Source organism: Panthera tigris, chromosome A1 (assembly GCF_018350195.1).
Source record: "Panthera tigris isolate Pti1 chromosome A1, P.tigris_Pti1_mat1.1, whole genome shotgun sequence".
In the NCBI taxonomy this organism is placed as follows: domain Eukaryota; kingdom Metazoa; phylum Chordata; class Mammalia; order Carnivora; family Felidae; genus Panthera; species Panthera tigris.
This window is the reverse complement of record NC_056660.1, coordinates 231,076,426-231,097,340: the sequence shown is the minus strand read 5'-3', so window position 1 is coordinate 231,097,340 and position 20,915 is coordinate 231,076,426. Positions and strand designations below refer to the sequence as shown.

Sequence of the window (20,915 nt, the reverse complement as noted above, 5' to 3'; positions counted from 1 at the left end):
GAGAGGACAGAGGGATAGAGTAACATGGAAGAAAGGAGCAGATCAAGGGGTTCTACACCAATTCCTGGGTAGGCATCCTCGATTCTCCCAGGACCCCGGGGTTTCCCTGGGATGCAGGACTCGTCTAGATGCTGAAGCTGGGACGATCCCAGACAAGCTGGAATGGCTGGTCATCCCACACTCTTTATCAGCACTTTCAAACTGCCTTGATTCCATTTTTTCTGCATTGTTAAGTTGCCAGAATAGAGACTCAAAGATGGTCCAAAGCAGAGTCCACGCTGCGGACCACCGTTACCACTGAAAGGGGGCCCAGGGTCTGAGTATGAAAAGGGGATCTGTCACCCCCGGGGGCGGGATGTGATCCTGTTGAATCTTTCACCGCACAGCAGCAAAGAATGGGAAATAGATGTGGGTCACGCTACAACTCCACCAGAGTAAGAGTGAACGAAAGATCAGGAAACTTCACATGCTTTCCCTTATCCAAAATTTATCAGTTCTGGAGCTAGGAGTATCACCTCCCACAAGAAAAACAAAAAGATGTTATCGTTTTTTTCAAGGATATTTTTAAAGTACAGTCATCATTTTAGAAAAGCCTGCCCAGGTTAGCCGTCTCCTAGAACAACGGTTGAAAACGCAGCTACGGGAAAGTGACAATGTGCGTTTCACTTACGACCGGAGGTGTGGGCACGAAATAATACTACTCAAAGATCAGACTCAGAAAACACTGCCTTCATTGTGCCCAAGTGCGTAACTGCATGTGGAAAAAAAATGCATCTAATATGTACCAGCATTTCAGACAGTGCCCAGAACACATCGGTGAATCAGGAAGGAGAAAATTACAGTCGGGTAACTTGATGCTACAATTACCTAAGGACAGACCGAAACTTTTTTTGCTTCACTTTATTTCCCGAATACCAAGTCTCAGAAATCACACTGTATTTGCATAATATTTAATTCATACTCAAACATTTATTTGGCCGTTGGCCCAGTAAAATAAGAAAGATTTCCTTTAAAGCAACTTTCCAACTTCTCAAAGGTCCAAGAACAGCAGACGCATGCACAGTGGACAGAGGAGCAGGGAAAGAATTTTCTTCCAGTTACTTACACGTTGGTCGTAAAGATGCCATAGATCAGATCCAGCTCGGGCAGGAAGAAAGTGCTCTGCAGTTCGTTGTAGTAAAAGGGGACCTCCCCGGGCCGGGAGCAGTTCAGGCGAGCCTTCATGAACGTGGTCCAGGTGTCCTCCAGTAGGAACCGCCCCCCGATGTCATTCTTGCAGACCCGGGCAGCTCTGGAGAACACGGTTTTCCCACAGTCGTGCTCCACGGCATTTTCTCGGAAAAAGAAGTAGGTGAAATTTCCGGTGTCATAAGATGACACGAAGTTTGGTTCTGGAGACAAGAGGGAAGAAGAAAAGTGTGAACATTCATATGGTATCTCTGTATGTCTTACCTCCTCAGTGTTTTTTCCAAGGACACGTGCTTTTGTGCAGACAATGCCTGGCTCCCAAGGGACGAACGAGAGCCCCATGAGCAGCTCGGTGACCTGTGCTAAGGACAGAACACTGTACGCAAGTCCTAATTGACAAGGAATCGCCCGCACGATTCCACACATAAGCATCCTGAGTTAACACAGCACCCAGTCACAGGACACTAATGCCATCAAAACTGGGCAGCAACTTTTGCAACAGACTTTTAAAGCAACATATACTAGTTTATTTGTATATCCTGACATGCTCTTCAGAAAGAGTGGGACGGGGTGCCTGGGTGGCTCTGTAGGTTGAGCGTCTGTCTGACTTTGGCTCAGGTTACGATCTCACAGTTCCTGGGTTTGAGTCCTATGTCGGGCTCTGCGCTGACAACCTCAAAGGTCAAACAACAGTAGACTCAGAGCCTGGAGCCTGCTTTGGACTCTGTGTCTCCCTCTGTCTCTCTGCCCCTCCCCTGCTTGTGCGCTTTCTCTCTTTCTCTCAAAAATAAATAAATAAATGTACAAAAAAAGAAAGAGTGGGAGAAAATGAGATGAAAAATATGCAATGCGATTCAGAACATAGGAGCACCATGGTACCCTGTTTGTGTACAAGACAACAAAATTCTTTGATCTTACTTGTACACGGGAGTATGACCGACATAATTTATGTGCTTTTTTAGCGAGAACTTTAAGATGGTTTTCATTTGTGAAAACTGAAATAAAAACTGAAACTATCAGCTTAGTGTCCTGAATTAGCTTTAGCAATTCCAGTTACTATGGTGACCATGTAACTGTGAGAATCGACTCTGATTTTCTCATTTCTGGGTTGCTGGAGAATCCATATAGAAGAGCAGAGTGTGTCGAGATGGGGTCACTGCCTTCCAGCTTCCTGGTCTCATAATTAGCTTAAAAATAGGGATTCAGAAAGGACAAAATTATGGCAGAACCTTTACTCAATCGCCAAGCTCATGAAGAGTTTAAGAATCCTATAGTTTGTCAACTGAATTTCATATTTACCATTCATAGTGTTATGTCCATAGCTTCTTGTTTGAGCCCATTGATGATAGAAATGATACCCTTTCAGACACGGACACACCTTAACATTCATCTTTATACAAATTCTAATAATCAAGTTTGATTCTTACTCTTTTTTTTTTTCAATATATGAAATTTATTGTCAAATTGGTTCCCATACAACACCCAGGGCTCATCCCAAAAGGTGCCCTCCTCGGTTCTTACTCTTTCCTCTATTGCTAGGAGCTTACTATTCAATCAGCCAGTGTCTCAATTTTATAGGGCCATTAAGATAATATGGCGATAAACCTTTGCGTTCAGAATAAATGGAAAGATACACACAACAACTGTATCCACAGGGACATATTTCAGGGACAATTAGTTTGGGGAGGGGGTAATTCAACTGGCCTTGGACTTTGCCAGATCCAATTAGATTGTTCCAGCAGACATGTTACTGGCACGACGACTAAAGTATGTTTGGCCACAAGACAACCCATTACTAGTAACGGTAAGACACACAGCAGGCCCACCTCCAATGTGAAATGCGGACACTGATTGAGAGGTGGCATTGACAACACTACCATCCTGTCCAGAAAGCTGTCGCCAGTTTTCAAGTAACACATATGTTGGATATCACCCCCGAATGTCTCACTTTAGTTCAACTTTCCATTGTAGAGCTGTAACAATATTCTTTAAGTTGTGTAAGTTGTACATGCAACGTGTCCTCCTCCCCAGTCCATGATATTGTTAAGTCATTTAAGCACATGAAGTAATAGAGAACTCAAAAAGAACTGATTTTCATTTATAAACTGCCAAACATGCTATTATGTTACAGCTGCTTTAACCTGAAATGGATAGAAAGAAAACTGGACTGCATTACAATGTGGGAGATGGAACTCAGTTATATTGTCTGTACGGTATGCTTTAATACCGGAGAGAGATGCTCACAAAGCAGGAGGATACACATCTCTGACCGGTGTTCTGGGAACACACAGCAAAATATTGGGGAGCTTTTTGAATCTGTGTTCACCGAGCCTCCAAAAGAGAATTACTCATTGAAGGAGACCCCAAAGGCAAAGATATGGAACAAGTGCCAAACTGTATTTGGTTTCTGAAGAAAACATTCACCTATATGTTTAATTCGAAAGGGAAGACTAAATCGTTTCAGAACGCGTCCCGCACCCAGGCACTCCAACCAGGTGGTACAGTTTGATCGTTGTACTAAAAACAAACAAACAAAAAAAAAAACATCGTCCCGATCATCATCATCAACAACAAGGACCACAAAGCTTATCTAAAATGGAGAAAACAGGGGCGCCTCGGTGGCTCAGTCAGTTAAGCGTCTGACTCTTGGTTTCGGCTCAGGTCATGATCTCACGGCTCATGAGTTCAAGCCCTGCCTCGGGCTTTGCGCTGACGGTACGGAGCCTGCTTGGGATTCTCTCTCTCCCTCTCTCTCTGCCTCTTCCCTGCTCATGCTTCCTCTCTCTCTCTCTCTCTCTCTCTCTCTCTCTCTCTCTTTCTTAAAATCAATAAATAAATAAACTTAAAAGATAAATAAAATGGAGAAAACAAAGAAAGAAGGTGGAGGACTGGATGTGTCCAGTCTAGGGCCACAGTTACTAACACAGGTGGATGAGGCTGGGCAAAGTCCACAGGATTTATGAAAACACCCTCACAGAGACCTACTCCTGCTACTGGGGAAAACAGAATGGAAACCAGAGTAAATGTCCCTAGGAAGACTTGAGCAAGAAAATGAGAAGAGACAAAGGTAAAAGTGATCTTTCATGGTTTCTTCCAGTCAAGGTTGAGTCTGTTAATCTTAAAAACAGCTACAGAATGCTAAGGCTCCCGTGCCAGGCTCTATGCTCAGTTCTTCATACTCCTCTGCTCATTCAACTCACAAAAACCATAGAGGTAGGTGCTGTGTTACTACTCATTGGTAATCTGTCCAAGCTCACACAACTAGCGATGGGCATGGGGTGGGGGGTTATGTCCTGGATCTGGACAGTCTGACCACAGAGCGTAGGCACTTACCATTACACTACACTGAAACAAACAAACAAACAAACAAACAAACAAACAAAAACAATGGGCTACGAGGGAATAATTGACTCTGCGTGAACCGCATTCAAGAATAAAAGTTAGCGTTCTGGAAAATGCTTTAGAAACCAAAGTGGGGAGCAGGTTTTCTCAGAAAGACAAATGCCCAGATGAAACTTACCCTGCAGCTATCAGGGACATCAGGAATGACACAGGGAAGGAAGAGCAGGAGGAAGGAGCCAACAATCCAAGGGCTTATTAAGCAAGAATCCTGCTGGGACGCGTTTGTCCGGCTCCAGAGAAGCTATTTCAGATGGCGCCACCACCGCCCCAGAGAGCCCTCGAGTGCCTGTTGGGGCATTGAGGCCACGTTCATAGTCTGCCCCACGGGACCACCTCACTCAGATTTCTGATCGAAGGGGAAAACTGGGTAACACCACGCAGACTGGCCCACAGCCTCCTCTTTCCACAGAGAACCTCCACCGTCTCTCCAAACCACCCTGAAACAATTCTGCAATAGGATGACAGAGCGCACTTTAGACAGAAACGCTCGAACGCATTATTTCCCGCCGAGAAACTGGGGAAGAGCTTGTGTTCAATGTGTAGCAGACGCTGTTCTCTAACCCAGCACAGGCTGCGGGTCAATTTAGTCAGGGAGCTAAGCGACCCTTGGAGACGCATCCTGCCGTCCTGCAGTGGTCCTTCAGGACGGGGATGGGTCCCTGACTGTGTGAACTGCCATCAGATCAGGAAGCCCCGTCTCCTGGAAAGCAGAGCCCTTTGAAACTCGGCCAGCATCCTGCTCCTTCTCCAAAGACAGTACAAAAGCAGGAATCGTTGTTAGACAGACAGCCACGTCTCTCTCCCATTTGCAGATATCAATCTGGAGGCAGGGGATGTTTGAATCTCTCACCAGGCGGTGCAACAAGATGCACATTGTTTCCCTCCCGTTATTTAAGTTCTGTCTCTTGTTAAAATGCAATTCACCACAAACCAGTGATCTGTCGCTCCTGAGTGAACTGAACAAGTCATAAATCAGGCTCTGCCTTCCTGTCTACAATGAGTGTGAGTGCGTGAAAGAGAGATCTGAGCGGTCCTTTATTCTTTACTGTCATTAGAGCTCTACACGAATAGTAGGTGTGCTGCTAATTCAGAAAAAAACCGACATGAGTATACGTCAGCTTACCATAAATCTATGCATGGAGAAGCTGGTTTTTTTCTCATGCTTAGAAAACATACTGAGTTACGGATTACAGAGCACGTTACAAAATCTGTCACGTCGCAAGAGGAGATATGGATCGTGATAGCAGGACGTTTATTTTCTACATTTACTTATTAGTGGCCATGCAGATAGGGGTAAGAGAAGAGATTCATAATAGAATAAACATGAGTAATGAGAAGAACAAAAGCTTCAACATTTTCGAGACGATCTGGACCATGTAAAATCAGATGCTGAGGGGCGCCTGGGTGGCGCAGTCGGTTAAGTGTCCGACTTCAGCTCAGGTCACGATCTCGCCGTCTGGGAGTTCGAGCCCCGCGTCAGGCTCTGGGCTGATGGCTCAGAGCCTGGAGCCTGCTTCCGATTCTGTGTCTCCTTCTCTCTCTGCCCCTCCCCCCTTCATGCTCTGTCTCTCTCTGTCTCAAAAATAAATAAAAACGTCAAAAAAAATTAAAAAAAAAAAATCAGATGTTGAACGTCAATATGGATCCTTCCCTTCTATATTCTTTCTATTGCAACACCTACTGCATCAGGCTGGAGGTGCCTCATGTTCAGGAGTGACCAGATCATTAGCAGTTTCTTCATACAGAAATATTTCTTGGGGCACCTGGGTGGCTCATTCAGTTAAGAGTCCGACTTCGGCTCGGGTCAAGATCTTGTGTTTCGTGAGTTCAAGCCCCGTGTCAAGCTCTGTGCCGACAGCTGAGCCTGGAACCTGCTTCAGATTCTGTGTCTCCTTCTCTCTCTGCCCCTCCCCCCACTCATGCCCTATCTCTGTCTCTCAAAAAAAAAGAAACAAAGAAAAGAAATATTTGTCCACATTGACGAGAATGGATGTGGAAGACAGGAATTCTGATCTTCCAACTCTACAAAAATGTTACTAGAATCACAATCTATCATAAATCCTTTCTCAGTCAAAGGCCACCTTGCAATACACTTGCCCAAGGCAGACTAGAAAATGCCTGGGCATGGGGCCCATGTGGGTTGTGGCTCTACCCATCCCAGATTGAAACCCTGGGCTGGATCAAAGACATCTGGAATGCTCTTTCATCCTAGATGACAATTCAGGGCCCAAAAGACCTACTTCGCCATAAGGATTAAAGAGACTGGTATGTGGTAAGATCCCAATAAACGATGCCTACATCCTTTCATCATTTACTTTTGGTGTCCCTCTTAATAACTTATGTTTAGTAGAACCTCACATAATGATAATGAATTATCAAATATGCAAATGCTAAGCTTACAGGTGATCAAAATGCAGGAAACGTAAAGCCATGTCGAGTTTTTAAAACAGCAAGCTATTCCACAAAAAGAAAAGGAGTTAGTGGAAACAATCTTTAGACGTGACATAGTGAGCCAGATATTTTTAATGCCCTGATTTTGGGGGGGTCAGTCACGACCCAAACCATTCTCATATATATATTCCTAAATCCCATACACTCTCTTACTAGGCACCTCTCCCTTTGTTACAGCTACATGAAAATGTGCTTCAGGGTGTTCCAGAGTAAACTAATTTCATCTAGGTATTTAGTAAGCATGGATAATTAAACTAAAATTAAATGAAATTAAGCACAGTGTGGTTTAAAAGCCACTGAGGTGCTAAAGCTTTCCCTAAGATTTCCAGTAAAAGACAGACAGATGGGCAGATAATACATGTCTGTCTGTGTATGTATGTGTGTATGTGTATCATGTACATGTATATACATATAGTATTGAGGCATATGTATATATGGCTCAACACTTCCACCTACTGGCTGTGTGAACTTAGCCAAGTTCTTTAACAGCGCCCTGTTCCCTCCCTTTTAGAAAGGCGGTTAACGATGCCCAATATGTATCACTGGGGGAACCAAAGGCAATGCACATCCACTGCTTAGCGCCTAATGGCTAATCATCAAAATATAGATCACCATTTGCATCTGTAAATAAAAAATATAATAAATATATATGTACATACAAAATACATAAATTAATATTAACACACATATTGGTAAACATATCGCCAGTATTTATTGAACAAGCTCAATCACAAGCTTTGCATTCTGTATATCAAATCAGGGTCTTTGTTCCCACCAGCAGATTTGGCACGAAACGCCGAGGTGCTATAGACAGAGCCTTGAATGCCAGCACTCCTCCATCACCAGGCACGTACCACCTACTGGGGGGACCGTGCCGGGCACTGGGTGCGTAGACGTGGTAAAGTGACAGATACAGCCCATGCGCTGGGGGACAGAGTGAAGAAACAAACAACACAGACCGACAAGTCATCACAAGGACGACAAGAACAATGGGGGTGAATTCAAGGGTCAGAAAGGAGAGGACCAGGGAAAAAGCAGAAGTCAGGCTGGGAGGGGACACCAGGCCAAGAGCTGGAGAGACAGCCACTGAGAGAAGACCCTCAGAGTGGCCAGGAACGGGATGGACCAGTGTTGGGATGAAGGAATCAGGAGACAGGAGAAGGGCCAGGACAGCAACCCAGCAAACCCAAACCCAGTTTGCATTTCAACTGCTACTGGAGAGGCACCGAGGGGTTTGAAAGAGAAGTTCATGACCCACTTTCCCGTGTGTGTCCCGTGGTGGCAGCGTGTCCTTGGTGGTCACTGGGAGCAAAGTGAGCCCCGATCCCCAGCTCCTTCAGTCACTGAGCACCTGGCAGGAGGAAAAGCATTGCCTAAAACTAGAAACGTGGTTCCAGCAAACCTGATTCCTTCTTTCTTCCAGGGGAATATGACCTGCTGCAAATGTGTTATTTCTGTGGGTTTGTGGAGTCACACGAGAGCAGCTAATAGCACGGGGACCTGGGCCGTCTGTCCCCAAAGATCTGCTCCCTCCCCGTGAGCACGCACCCCACCAGCCCAGGACTCTCGAGGAACTCGCCCCGGACAGCTGCACCCAGGATGCTCTTGGAACCCTCCCCGGACAGCTGCACCCAGGACTCTCCCGGAACTCTCCCTGGACATCTGCAGGGGCTTCCTTAACTGGCTCTGGTCTCCATGCTCTCGCTCCAAGGGACACAGACACCCTTGAGTGTTCTTTGCTCCGTTCCAAGCACCGAGCCCCCGCAGCCCTTCTCCTCGAAGCATCTGCCACATCACACGCTCCTAGGCTCGATTCGTTCAGACTGACTGTGCGAATATGGATTTCTGAACACTTTCCAAGCAGCAAGTTTCAATCTACCATGTTCATTTTCTCCTGATTATAGTCAAAGCGGCGGTTCACTTCCCTTAGGAATGGATCCTTTCACCTGAAGAATCGGGAATGAAAACTTCGGAACTTTTAAAAACTGGAATATTAACTTGATTTTAAAGATCTTTGGGGCGCCTGGGTGGCTCAGTCGGTTAAGTGTCCGACTTCGGCTCAGGTCAAGATCTCACGGTTCGTGAGTTCGAGCCCCGCATCGGGCTCTGTGCGGACAGCTGGGAGCCTGGAGCCTGCTTCGGATTCTGTGTCTCCCTCTGTCTCTGCCCTTCCCCCACTCACACTGTCTCGCTCTCTCTGCCCCTCCCCAGCTCTCTCTCTCTCTCTCTCTCTCTCTCAAAAATAAACATTAAATAAAAAACAAAGATCTTAGAAATATTTTAATGCTTAATTGTAATGCTTAATAAAATAGTTTTAAAGAGAAAAACCGGTGAGAGCTCCCCGGAGGAAGACACCGGGCTGTAAGAGCGTGCAGTGAGAACGCGTATACTTGAATGACGGTGTGGTCTTTGTCTCCTGAGCTGACACGGGCCAGGGCAGGGCAGAAACCCACAGCACAGAGTCAACCATCCAATACGTAGCAGTGGATTATAAAAAGGTGAGAAGCCACTGAGTGCATACAAAGAGTTTAACAGAATATGGAGGCAGATTTGCCGAAATACACAGACCTGGGGATCTTATAAACAGGATGACAATATGACTTATGAGCCAAACGGGAGCACTTTTGAGAGGGACAGGGAGTGATGTTATAATCACGCCAGGAGTGATCCACGACTGTTGCAAGGAAACTGCTCGTGATCTGTAGACAATACAGTGAACCACCTTCCTGCCTGGTTACGTAAGCACTAGCATTTTCTCTACAATACATTGTATTCTCTGTAATGGGACGGAATTGCTCTGTGTGGATTTGTGTTTCGTTTAATGCAGGTCTCTATATGACTTAGCGTATACAGTTGGTGCCTTTGGCCAAAACGTACCTTGGCAGGGGAGAGAAGGGTTCGTTCATCCATTCTCTCCTGAAATGTGTACATTGGAAAGTCCAAATGACTGACTGGCAAATACAGAGCTGTCCCCACAAGACGGAAGGGATCCGGTGCTCCCCTACTTTCCGGCATTCAGCACAGAGACCCATCAGAGCACGACACTGCTTTCAAAGAGCCGCAGAAGAACAGATTCCTTCATGTCACTTAAACTTTTGTGCCCATAGAAGACTGTTTGAAAATACGTCAGACTCTTCTGCTTGAGTTTAATAATCCCCATTCACCTCATCTCCTTTCTTAAGTTTTTAGCAATCAGGAACCCCTCCCAACCTTCCGTGGGTCCTCCTATCCCTCTTGTGTGCATAAAAATGTGGACATCAGGAGAGACGCGGAGGCAGGTTATGACGTTGGTGTTTCCTAGGGTGTAGACTAAATGTGGAGGGCAGAGGATGCCAGCTCTGGTGTGGGTCTGTTTTCAAATCCTGGCTCGTGGACACATCAACAGCGTGGCTCTGGTTCGGGGGGCTGGTCCCTCTGACCCCCACTTGCTCCTCTGTAAAATACCAACAACGTCGTCTCCCTTCTACCTGACAAGATACAGCCGCCGTAACCCCGTGAAGATAATCAACCCTTTGCGTTCACACTATTTCCAATATACCCGCACCCCACACGAGATGGACAATCGACCTGACGTCTCACCAGTTAGAAAAGGTGGCTCATCGTGCTGGGTCACATGTCACCTCACAGCTTGCGTGCTCTAATTGCACTGGCTCACACGTCACCCTACTGCCCGTGTGCTCTAAGCCCACTACTCATCGTCCTCTAGCAGCTGCAACGTCACACTTAGGTGACAGGCTTTAGCCAGATGCTTGCATAATATGAGGGTAGACTCTTGACTATACAATCGTGATTTCTGTTCTGGCTCTACTAAGCTTCTTTTCCTTGATAAAGACTTTACTGGGGCGCCCGGGGGGCTCCGTTGGTTAAGCGTCCAACTTGGGCTCGGGTCATAATCTCATGGTTCGTGAGTTCGAGCCCCGCGTCGGGGTCTGTGCTGACAGCTCGGAGCCTGGAGCCTGCCTCTGATTCTGTGTCTCCTTCTCTCTGCCCCTCCCCCGCTCGCGCTCTGTCTCCGTCTCTCAAAGATGAATAAACATTAAAAAAATAATTTAAAAAAAGACTTTACTTTTCCTACACAACTGTATTTCATCCCTAGGCTCCACTTGTCTTTTTTGGGCTTGTTCTGTGAACGCTGCTTCCATTTATGAATTTCTTGCTCAAGCATATGTCGTCCATCCAGGGAGCCCCAGAGCAGATGATTCACACCCTCAGGGACTCTGCTGTGGAGACGCTGCCAAAAGCAAACTCACTGTCCCCAGGACGAGCCCAAAAGAGTCACTCTGACCTGGCCATGCCTGGCTCTCGGAGACGCGGCATCTGGTCCCAGAATAAAGCGCTGAGGTCCTCTACAGGCACCTGTCTTCACGGTTAGGAGAAACAATTTCTCCTTGAGTTCGGCACAGAGGGGATTTTCTCCCTCCAAGTACATTATCCTTAATCATTAGGAGGTTAATCATTGTATTTTAAGGACCTCAAACAGTCTATTTAATGGGTGGAGAACATCATTAAAGGACAGTATTTCAAACCAGGAAAAGTTAAAGCTGTTACAAAAAGTGTTTTGTTGGCTAGAAACATAAAAGCTCCTATGAAATGACATTGTTAAGATGGGAAGTCCTGTGAGGTCAGGCCCGTCTGCTTCCACATGAGGTCATGGTTGGAATCCACAGAAACAGAAGGAGCTGCGGATCTCATCCGGGCAACCCCACAGACAGGCAAGCACCTCCCCCCAGAGAAGGACAACGCGAGGGTCACCGAGTGCTAATAAGATATGTCCCCGTAGGTGTCCATGCTGAGTTATTGAGGCTTATTTATTTGTTTGTTTGCTTTTGTGAGAGAGCGGGGGGGAGGGGCAGAGAGAGAGGGAGAGAGAGAAAATTCCAAGCAGGCTCCCCACTGTTAGTGCAGAGCCCAACTTGGGGCTTGATCCCAATACCCTGTGATCATGACTTGAGACGAACTCAAGAGTCTGATGTTCAGCCTACTGTGTCACCTAGGTGCTCCAAGGCTCATTTATGAATTAGTTTTTCCAAGTTCTTACCAAGGTTTTTTTTTTTTTTTTTTCTATATGAAAGCATATAGTTCCCTTGGAACCCACAAACTCAATTTGCATGCTATTAATTTGAAAATTTCATTTTCCCCCTTTTCATACGTTTACTGTTTCCCCAATTTCATTGCCAATTTCTTAAAGGCAAGTTTTACAGCTTCTCTATTTTAGTCATTGACCATTAAACATTTACCATCCTTCCTTACAGTAATCATTTAATAAGCGTTATTAACGATTAGTATTTTAATGCATCAAAGCTATTAAGGTCTTTCTCTAAACACATAAATTTGTTCTAAGAGAGATTTGGGCACGAGGGGATAAATCTGATGTTGAAACTTACATTCATTACCACACACATAACTCAATGCTTCAAATTCCTCTAGAACACCATCCAATCGATCGCATTGCCTCTGACAACTGACTGAATAAATAATGGTTGAAAATGAGTGTCTAAATGAGAGACAAAGGAAGAGTTTTTTTCAAATGTTTGGGACTGAATCAGTTTCAAACATACAAATCTATTTTTTTTTTTTTTAAATTCTGGGTTACAAGTCGTACGGCATGTTCCCATGGGGTAACAACATCATTCCTATTTCTACTATTTTGAAACGCGCTTCTCTCCCAATCATTCAACAAATACTAACAGGGCATCAACTGTGTTTCCAGCACAAAGTGAGATACCCAGGGCACAAAGATGGCACACATCTCATTCCTGCGCTTGAGCAATTCAGAAACTTGGGGGTGAGGGGTGGACGCAGAAGCCAACGACTCATCCAGTAATTCATTCATTTAAAAGATATTTACGGGTGTCGGGGCACCCAGGTGGCTCAGTCAGTTGAGGCTCTTGATTTTGGCTCAGGTCACGATCTCACAGTCGTGGGTCGTGAGATCAAGCCCGCGTCAGGCTCTGTGCTGAAGCCTGCTTAAGATTCTCTTTCCCCCTCTGCCCCTTCCTTGCTCTCTCGCTCTCAAATAAGAAAAAAAAAATTACGGTGTTTACTATGTGCCAAGCACTGTTGAAAGCATGCAGGACACATCAGTGAACAAAACACATCAGCCCAGCCATTGGGGAACCTCCATTCTAGGGGAGGAAGGAGACAAGCACTAGACGGCATAAGAGTTAAGGATAAAAGCTGAGCATGGTAAGGGGGACAAAGCGGGCAAGATGCGAGAGACCATCACTTCAAATAAAGTGATCAGGGGACGTCCCATAGAGAACCCCATCTGAGCAAAGACTGGAAGGAGCTAAGCCAGTTGGCCAGCTGGATCTTGGGGGGTAAAGAGCTTTCTAGATAGAACAGGAGCCAGCAAACTAGTCTTCCGGCCAATCCTACCCACTAACTATAAATAAAGTATTATGAGCATGCAGCCACCTGTGATCAGGTAAGCACTGGCCATGGCTGCGATGAGGACAGAACTGAAAAGCTCCAATGGGGACAAAGTTGACTGCAAAGCTTGAGATGCTTATTCTCTGGCTCTTCGCGGATCTCTGGGAAAGAGCAGAGAGCCAGCGGCACGTTGCAACATTTAAGAGGCCAAAACAGAGGGTGCAAGGGGTGGGAAGGAGTGAGGACACAGGAAACAGGAGGCCACGGGTCGGGCTTCGGCCTTCTCTGCAGGTGGAATGGGACCCTGTGGTTTTCCGGCAGGAGAATGTCTGAGAGCTCCAACACAGTCCTGCGTAAAGCCAAGAAGGGATGGGAGGTCCAACCGAAACTCTAACTAGAGCTAAGAGGGGCCAGGATCTGGGAGGAGGCAAGGGAAGTGAGGACTGCACGGGTAGCGTGTGCAAAGGAACGTGGTGAGGAGGGCACGCCCTTCACACTTGCCCCTCAAGGACACCAACCGTGCACATGGAGGCAGTAGGAGGAGTCGGGGCAGAAAGAGCAGGTGCAGCCGGACCGCACAGGCTGCGAAAGAGAGAAGAGGCAAACCGGGTGAAAGTGTCCGTAGCCAGCCAGCTCCCCTGCTCCACGCCAGCCCTTGCTGAGAGAACGTCTCACCAGCCGGGACTTGCTGCACAGGTGCAGGGGTGCAGCTAAGACACCCCTTCATTGGGGTACACTCACAGTGTTGGGGGTGTAATAAGAAACTGTATCTGGAACTCTGGTATTTGATCCAAGGGGCTTAACTTGCTCAAGGAAAATTGCTGCAACTATGGCAGGTGCTTGTGCTAGGTCCCTGGGGACATTCGAGGCTTGGTGGGTCCTTACTCAGGGCTCCTTGTATCCTGGCAGGAAGTGAGCCTGGACAGCCCAATGTCACCATCTGCCTAAAGATAAACCCTGAAGCACAGAGGTTCCTGAGGGGCCGGGTGGCCAAAGGTCCCTGGCCTGTTGCGCTCTGTCTACATGTCGTGAAATCCTAAAGAACATCCTTTGTGCCTGTGTGCTTAGACCGGAGCGTCAGTGCACTTGTTTCTGTTAAGGCTTCACTACAGTCCTTAGAGGGAATAGTTCCGACTCAGGATAAGCGAGATCCAATCCATTTCAGTATGCTGCCTAGGAGGGGGCACTCCTGCCCCAGAGATCATGGGATGGAGGAGAGAGGCACCGTGGACAGAGAAGGTGTAAGTGGACGCAAGGAAGAAACAGATGACAAACAGCTGTGCCTTCGGTAAAGCGAAGACAGCACTGTGTGCTTAGTCAAGGAGACTAAGGAGTGGGCAGAGGATGTACCCACCCCTAGCACAGACGGAGAGGTAGGACTCCCATCAGAAATAAGGTGCAGGAGCTTAAGATGTCAACATTCGAGCATTTCCTGATCAGGGCACCGTTAGAGCTTGAATAGGATCCGCCCTTCCCCCCAAAAAAGAAATGTTGGAAGTCTTCACCTTCAGTACCTGTAAATGCGATCTTACTTGGAAACGGGGTCATGATAGATAGGATTAGTTGAGATGAGGTCACACTGGAGTATGGGGGGCCCCTTAATCCAGTACGACCGGTTCTTACATGAAGGTGGCCAAGTGGAGACGCAAAGATACACAGAGACAAGACCATGTGAACACAGAGGCAAAGACTGGAGTGATGTGATCCTAAGCCAAGGGATACCTGGGGCCACCAGAGCTGGAAGAGGCAAGGAAGGGTCCCCTCCCCGAGTCTTCGAAGACCACCAAGTTTTCCCAATATAAAGTAACTAGCTGAACTATGGAAAGGGCCCCGTCTGTGTGTGGGCAAGTGGTCCTGGGCACAAATTGATCCCCAGCACCGAATCTGAACACAAAAATTGTGCCGATCGTAGTTAATAGGTACTATCTATCTTCCACACCTCGCCTGCTGAGACCCTTCTCTCTCTCCAAGCAAAAATGTTGGCCCAAACCGAAGAATCTCTAAAACAAAGAAGCGAGCTCTGGTTATCATCATATGTGACTAGCTGTTAGTGGAGTGACCATCTGAGATGTGTAAGTCATAAGCCCTGTTGCTTTACTTCTGTGAGTGACCATCACGAAACCGCATCTTCAGTCAAAAGGCCCCGGGATTCCCACGCCCCAAAGTGGGAGCTCGGATGTGGAGGGAGCTGCCTGCCGACCCCGCGTGAGAGGCTTGTGCCTCCTCAGCGGGCAGGTCGTGGTCTGTACATTCTCCACTGAGCACACCAGCTCTGGGTTTCCCAGCACACCCGCTCACCACTCGTGCAAGTAAATCCAAACCTCTGATCTCCATTTGTCCCCTCCGTGCCTTGATTCTCAATCAGCTGAAAACTCTGGAGAGGAATGTAAGAGCCTCACTGAACGGGCCCCTAAAATCACAACCGGAAATAGGACCCCTTCTTGATACGGCAGCACTAACTCTGTTTTCAGCTTGTTTGATAAAACGATGGAAGTCCTCCCTCGAGAGGAAGAAATCTAAGGCCACAGCAAAAACAAAAAACAAGAAAACAACAACGAAAAAAGGAAGGGGTAACAGGTACAGCAACGATCTCAAATGAAGAAGGAAAATCACTCTGGAACACAGCGGAAAAGAACTGAGACAAGGGTGTCTGGTCAAGAAGGAAGGAAAAGACAGGATGTAAAGTATGGATTCCAGGCAGGCCAGTGAGGACAGATGTCCCTGCATCCAGGCAGGCCAGTGAGGACAGATGTCCCTATATCCAGGCTCAGTGTGGGGACAGACGCAGAACTGTGTGCGGTTAAGGGCCAGAATCTATCCTGGATGAAAGGTCAGTCGGAGCAGAAAACCAGGGTCAACCAGGAGTAGAAACAATATCTTGGGGTTCAGTAGAAGGCGGCAGTGCCCCAACAGGACACAGGAGATGGAAGCAACACTCAACACGCAGGAACTCTCTGCTCTCCGCCCCGAGAAGGGGGGCCTTCCTTGGCGGGTGGGTGGGGGTGGGTGGAGCTGAGGGCAGCAGACCATTCGGTGTCCCGGGGACGAAGATGAGAAGGTGGGCCGAGGGACAGTTCCACCATGTTTACCTCGGACTTATTTTCCATCGCTGCAGTTGTTGGATTATATCACATATAAACAGCAGCACATTGGAGGAACCCAAAACATTACTCAGTATGCTCGACAAATAATGACGGCATGCCCACAGTGACTATGGTAAGCAGTTAGGTCCCCCACTGCCCTTCTCAGGTCACCTGACGATCAGACAGAAAAGGTTCCGCACAGACATTGACAGAATCTGACCATCTGATCAGCCAGTGGGTATCTGAGTCACGTGCAAAGGAACAGCCAATGTTTGTAACTCATGCCGTGACCTGAATTATGTTTCCAGGATACTCTTCAGGGGGTCACTTTTGGGGGGAAGAAAAGAGAGACGGTAGATGGTATTCCTGATTACTTTTTGTTTTGTTTTGAACGAACTCTAATTACAGTGCCTTTGGTTGGGGGCAGGTAATTTTGATTTTTCACTGGAAACTTTGCTTGGCCAGAAAAATCAACAAATGACTAGAAAGAGGAACTTTAAGCTCCACAGATGAAAGCTTCAGGGCCTGAAGGGGACTGAAACCAGTTCAACAAAAATAATGTTAATGAAGAAAAGCTAGTTACGGCTTCAGTTTAGGAAAACAACTCATGTTGCCCTCCGGAAGCACATTACTGGAAACGCATTCAACTTACTGGAGAAAGTTGATGAGGACGTTCTCTTTTCTACAAGGGAGTTCTTCAAAGGCAAATTGATGGTTGGTTTGACTACATTATTTGGCAAAATGCTCGCGTCCTGTTTGTGTACACATATACACATAAATACACATCAACAATGAGCCTAAGCCGGTGATTCTCAACCACAGGCACCACCCCGCCAAGAGAGATTTGGAAAGTTCTGGAACTTTCTTTATTGGCACAATGAGGTGGGGGGAGGGAATGCTATTGCATCTAGCGGGTATCAGCCAGAGATACTGAGAACCACCTTCTGATAACGAGGAAAGCCTCCCGCCACACACACATCAAAGAATTATCTGTTCCAAAACGTCAATAGTGCGGAGGTTGGGAAATTCTGGTCCCCATAATTTGCTTGTACTGGACAAAAGGCCAGTAAATCTTCATAGAACTCGAAAGCTCAAAATAAGAAAAAGTATAATGGTAAGCTCAAGACTTCGTCTTCGTACAAACTGTCAGAGGGATGACAGGTGGTACATGGACCTATCCATTTAACACTGTGTGTGTGTGTGTGTGTGTGTGTGTGTGTGTGTGTCGTCACACTGACACATGAACATACACACATACAGAGGGATGAATTTCAGCTGGCACACACGAGGACATCGTACGAGGTCAACCTCTATTCAGATGGTTGGTAGCACCTTCTCTCTGCTTAGTGAGGAGGTGACCAACTTCTAGTCCAGGATTGAAAGGACGTCTTCTAGGGTCTTCTAGGGGTTTCTGGTTTTGCAGAAAAGAAAAGAAAAGAAAAGAAAAGAAAAGAAAAGAAAAGACAAGACAAGACAAGACACAAGGAATATGGCCTCTTCTCCTACTGGATATCGTCATATCTGGATGCAGTGCCTGAAAACGGAGCACTGACTACCCATCCACCCCCAGCGGAGCCAGCCCGAGGACCACACGGAACACCGGACGGCAGGGACACATCAGTGACGAGGCTGGGGTGCTTACTGACTCTCGAGCCACTGAGGGAAGGAACTCTGAAGACACCTACCCCAAAGTTCTATTTGTGTGACTTGACAGCCTTTTTTCTGACACTGATCAAGCTCTTTGGAGCCACCTGTGGCCAAACGCATTCTCTTACACGGTGTCTGAAAATTCCATAAAATGCTTGTAACTCCCCTTTTTTACATTTATGATAAGTTAAGAAAGAATGTATATGGATGTACAGATATCTCTGATACAACATCAAATTTCCTGAACTTCAAACAATAGCCTAAAAAGCAGCCTAAGGTCCATGAATAGTCATGTCAACATTAGCCCCATTATTCTGGTCCACAGTGTTGACTGTATTTCTTCCCTCCTCCTACTACAGAGCCACATACAACGCCCTTCCACACAGATGTACAAAACAAGTTATATTTGGTTTCTTTAGAAAATGAAGAAACTGGCGCCTGGGTGACAGCTGAGCAACTGACTCCTGATTTTGGCTCCGGTCACGATCTCACAGTTCATGAGATCGAGCCTCACGTCGCGCTCTGTGCTGACAGTGCATGGAGGCTGTCGGGATTCATTCTCCCTCTCCCTCGCTCTCTGACGCTCTCGCTTCCTCTCTCTCAAAATAAATAAACGTTTAAAAAAGAAAATGAAGAAATGGTTTGTCTTCAGAAGCTGTGAGTTTGCTTTCAAAGCACGAAATAACCAGGCATTACAGACGAAGGAGGTGGGGAATCAGCCGTGCCGGTAACACTCACCATTAAGCCATTTGGAGTTGTACTGTGCCGTGCGGAGAGGAGGTAAGATGCCCAGACTTCGGTAAATGGCAGGGTCCCGTCCGGGAAAATCCATGGCTGTTGCAGCGTAGAGCTCCCCGCCGGCCGTGAGAAGAGCCGTGGAATTGTGCTGGGGACTGTAGGGACAGCGGGCCATGCCACTGATCTGATCATGGATTTCGGTCAGGTTGCTCAACTACGGGCAAGGGCAAGACAGAGGAAACCAATTATCGCTCGTGAAAGCCCTTTAATGGTGTTAATGGATTAGGTCCTCCTGAACTGCAAATAAGGCATGGTGCAACAAACTCTGGGGCTCAGGGTAAGACACGACAAATGTTCACACTCCCGTGCTGATGGCAACATCCGGCGAAGGACATGGACAGAGAATCCACCCGTCATCTCCCTCACTGTCCCCTCAGAGTGGCTGGACAGGGTGCCACTGAATTCACAAATACCAAGTTAAGACTTCTGTGTGTGGGTTCTGTTTATAATGCATGGGCACTGCAGATCTTTCCACTTTAATGAAGCAAATTTCAGTATTTATATAAATAGAAACCACAATAAAGATTAAGCACAAATGTATCACTGTAAGTGAATTCAAACGTTATGAATAGCCCCAAACTGTGCTCACAGGTAAGGGTGCATGCTATTTTGTACCCCATAGCCCAATTTCCAAGACTCTACTATGTCAGTTTTCAGACAGACAACTCTGTGTCTTGCAGGCCATCGGCTGTGAACCCGGCTTCCCAGATGCTGGATTCCCAACCAATCACTGAACGAGAAAAGTTCCTAGGACAACAGGGACCAAAGGACAACCACCACATGGGGTAGATGTCAGGGTTACATAACCGAGTAGGTGCAAAGCGTTTAGAACGGGGTGTGATCCTCCTTGTCGTCCTCCCTATATTTCCAGTAACTGAATGTTAGCTTGGAAATATTGCAGATGAATAAATTCAGGCTTTGAGAGGAGTCATGTGACCAGGAAATTAACATCATGGTAATTCTTCATTATGCTCCCTGTGGAACACCAGACCAGTATCTCGAACTAGGAAGACTGCCCATGTGCTCTGACCTACAGGTGTAAGACACGGGTGCCGGAAATTCCTCTGTCACAGGACAGGTTGAAAGAAAAAGGAAAAGGACAGGTTGGAACTTCACTTTGCCTAGGGCTTCATTCGTTTGTTTGCTTGTTTTAATTTTTTTTGACGTTGCTCTCATCCAACTTGTAAATTCTATTTTCTTCCTTTGGATTATGGTTTTTAGGCCCTTTTATATACTTAGCAGTATCTCTATAATAAATCAAGATAAATGAAGAGCATGTTGAGGATTTGTGTTCAGGATCACTGGTGGGGATAGAGCTGATAGAAGCAGTTTAGAAACATATTTAAATTTAATTAAACAAGTTATAGTTATGTTCAGCTCTTTATATAATAGATGATGTGATTAGTAATCAATCAATACATTGAACATTGAGTTCGAAAAATATATTTTTTAATTAAAAAATGACTCCTTAGGGAATAGACATACATGTAAAACTACAGTTTTAATAGAATGTTTGGATTTTCCCAGTATTAAATTCTGTCAACGCTCAAAATGAACACCTACCGAGCGGTTGGTGCAGACAGGCGTGAAAGCATTGGTCCCACAGGTAAATAAACGGTCGCCACCCACCAAAAGCACCCGGATGTAGTTCTGACATTCCTCCTGAGAAGGAAAAAAAAAAAAAAAATCACAAGAAACATGTTACCGAGTCCTGAACACGAAAGGAATGGTTAATCTGAATATATTCTGATCGGCTAACAAATTAAATGATAATTAACCACTAAAGAGAAAAAGAAAAAAAAAAAAAAAACCTTTTAGATATTGACCAAAAAATGACAACAAAACTGTTAAATAATCTGACCTTCATTACCTGCATACTACTTGTTCAATAGAAGACATTTATGAAGATAAATATACATTCAATTAAAAGCTCAAAGCATGTGTCTTCTGATGAATGTGGTTTCATTTCGAATT

At 46.2% G+C, this 20,915-nt stretch overlaps 1 protein-coding gene across 4 annotated transcripts in view; it reads right to left on the bottom strand.

The window, feature by feature from the left end:
• SEMA5A (semaphorin 5A) overlaps window positions 1–20,915 on the bottom strand; it is a 473,593-nt gene that overhangs the window by 146,114 nt on the left and 306,564 nt on the right. For all 4 annotated transcript variants that reach the window (XM_042997660.1, XM_042997674.1, XM_042997671.1 and 1 more), the window contains 3 exons: window positions 20,505–20,603; window positions 18,882–19,095; window positions 1,106–1,391 (listed from right to left, as the gene is read on the bottom strand). In XM_042997660.1, coding sequence (XP_042853594.1) covers window positions 1,106–1,391; window positions 18,882–19,095; window positions 20,505–20,603 — 599 coding nt within the window. The remainder of the gene's footprint in view (window positions 1–1,105; window positions 1,392–18,881; window positions 19,096–20,504; window positions 20,604–20,915) is intronic.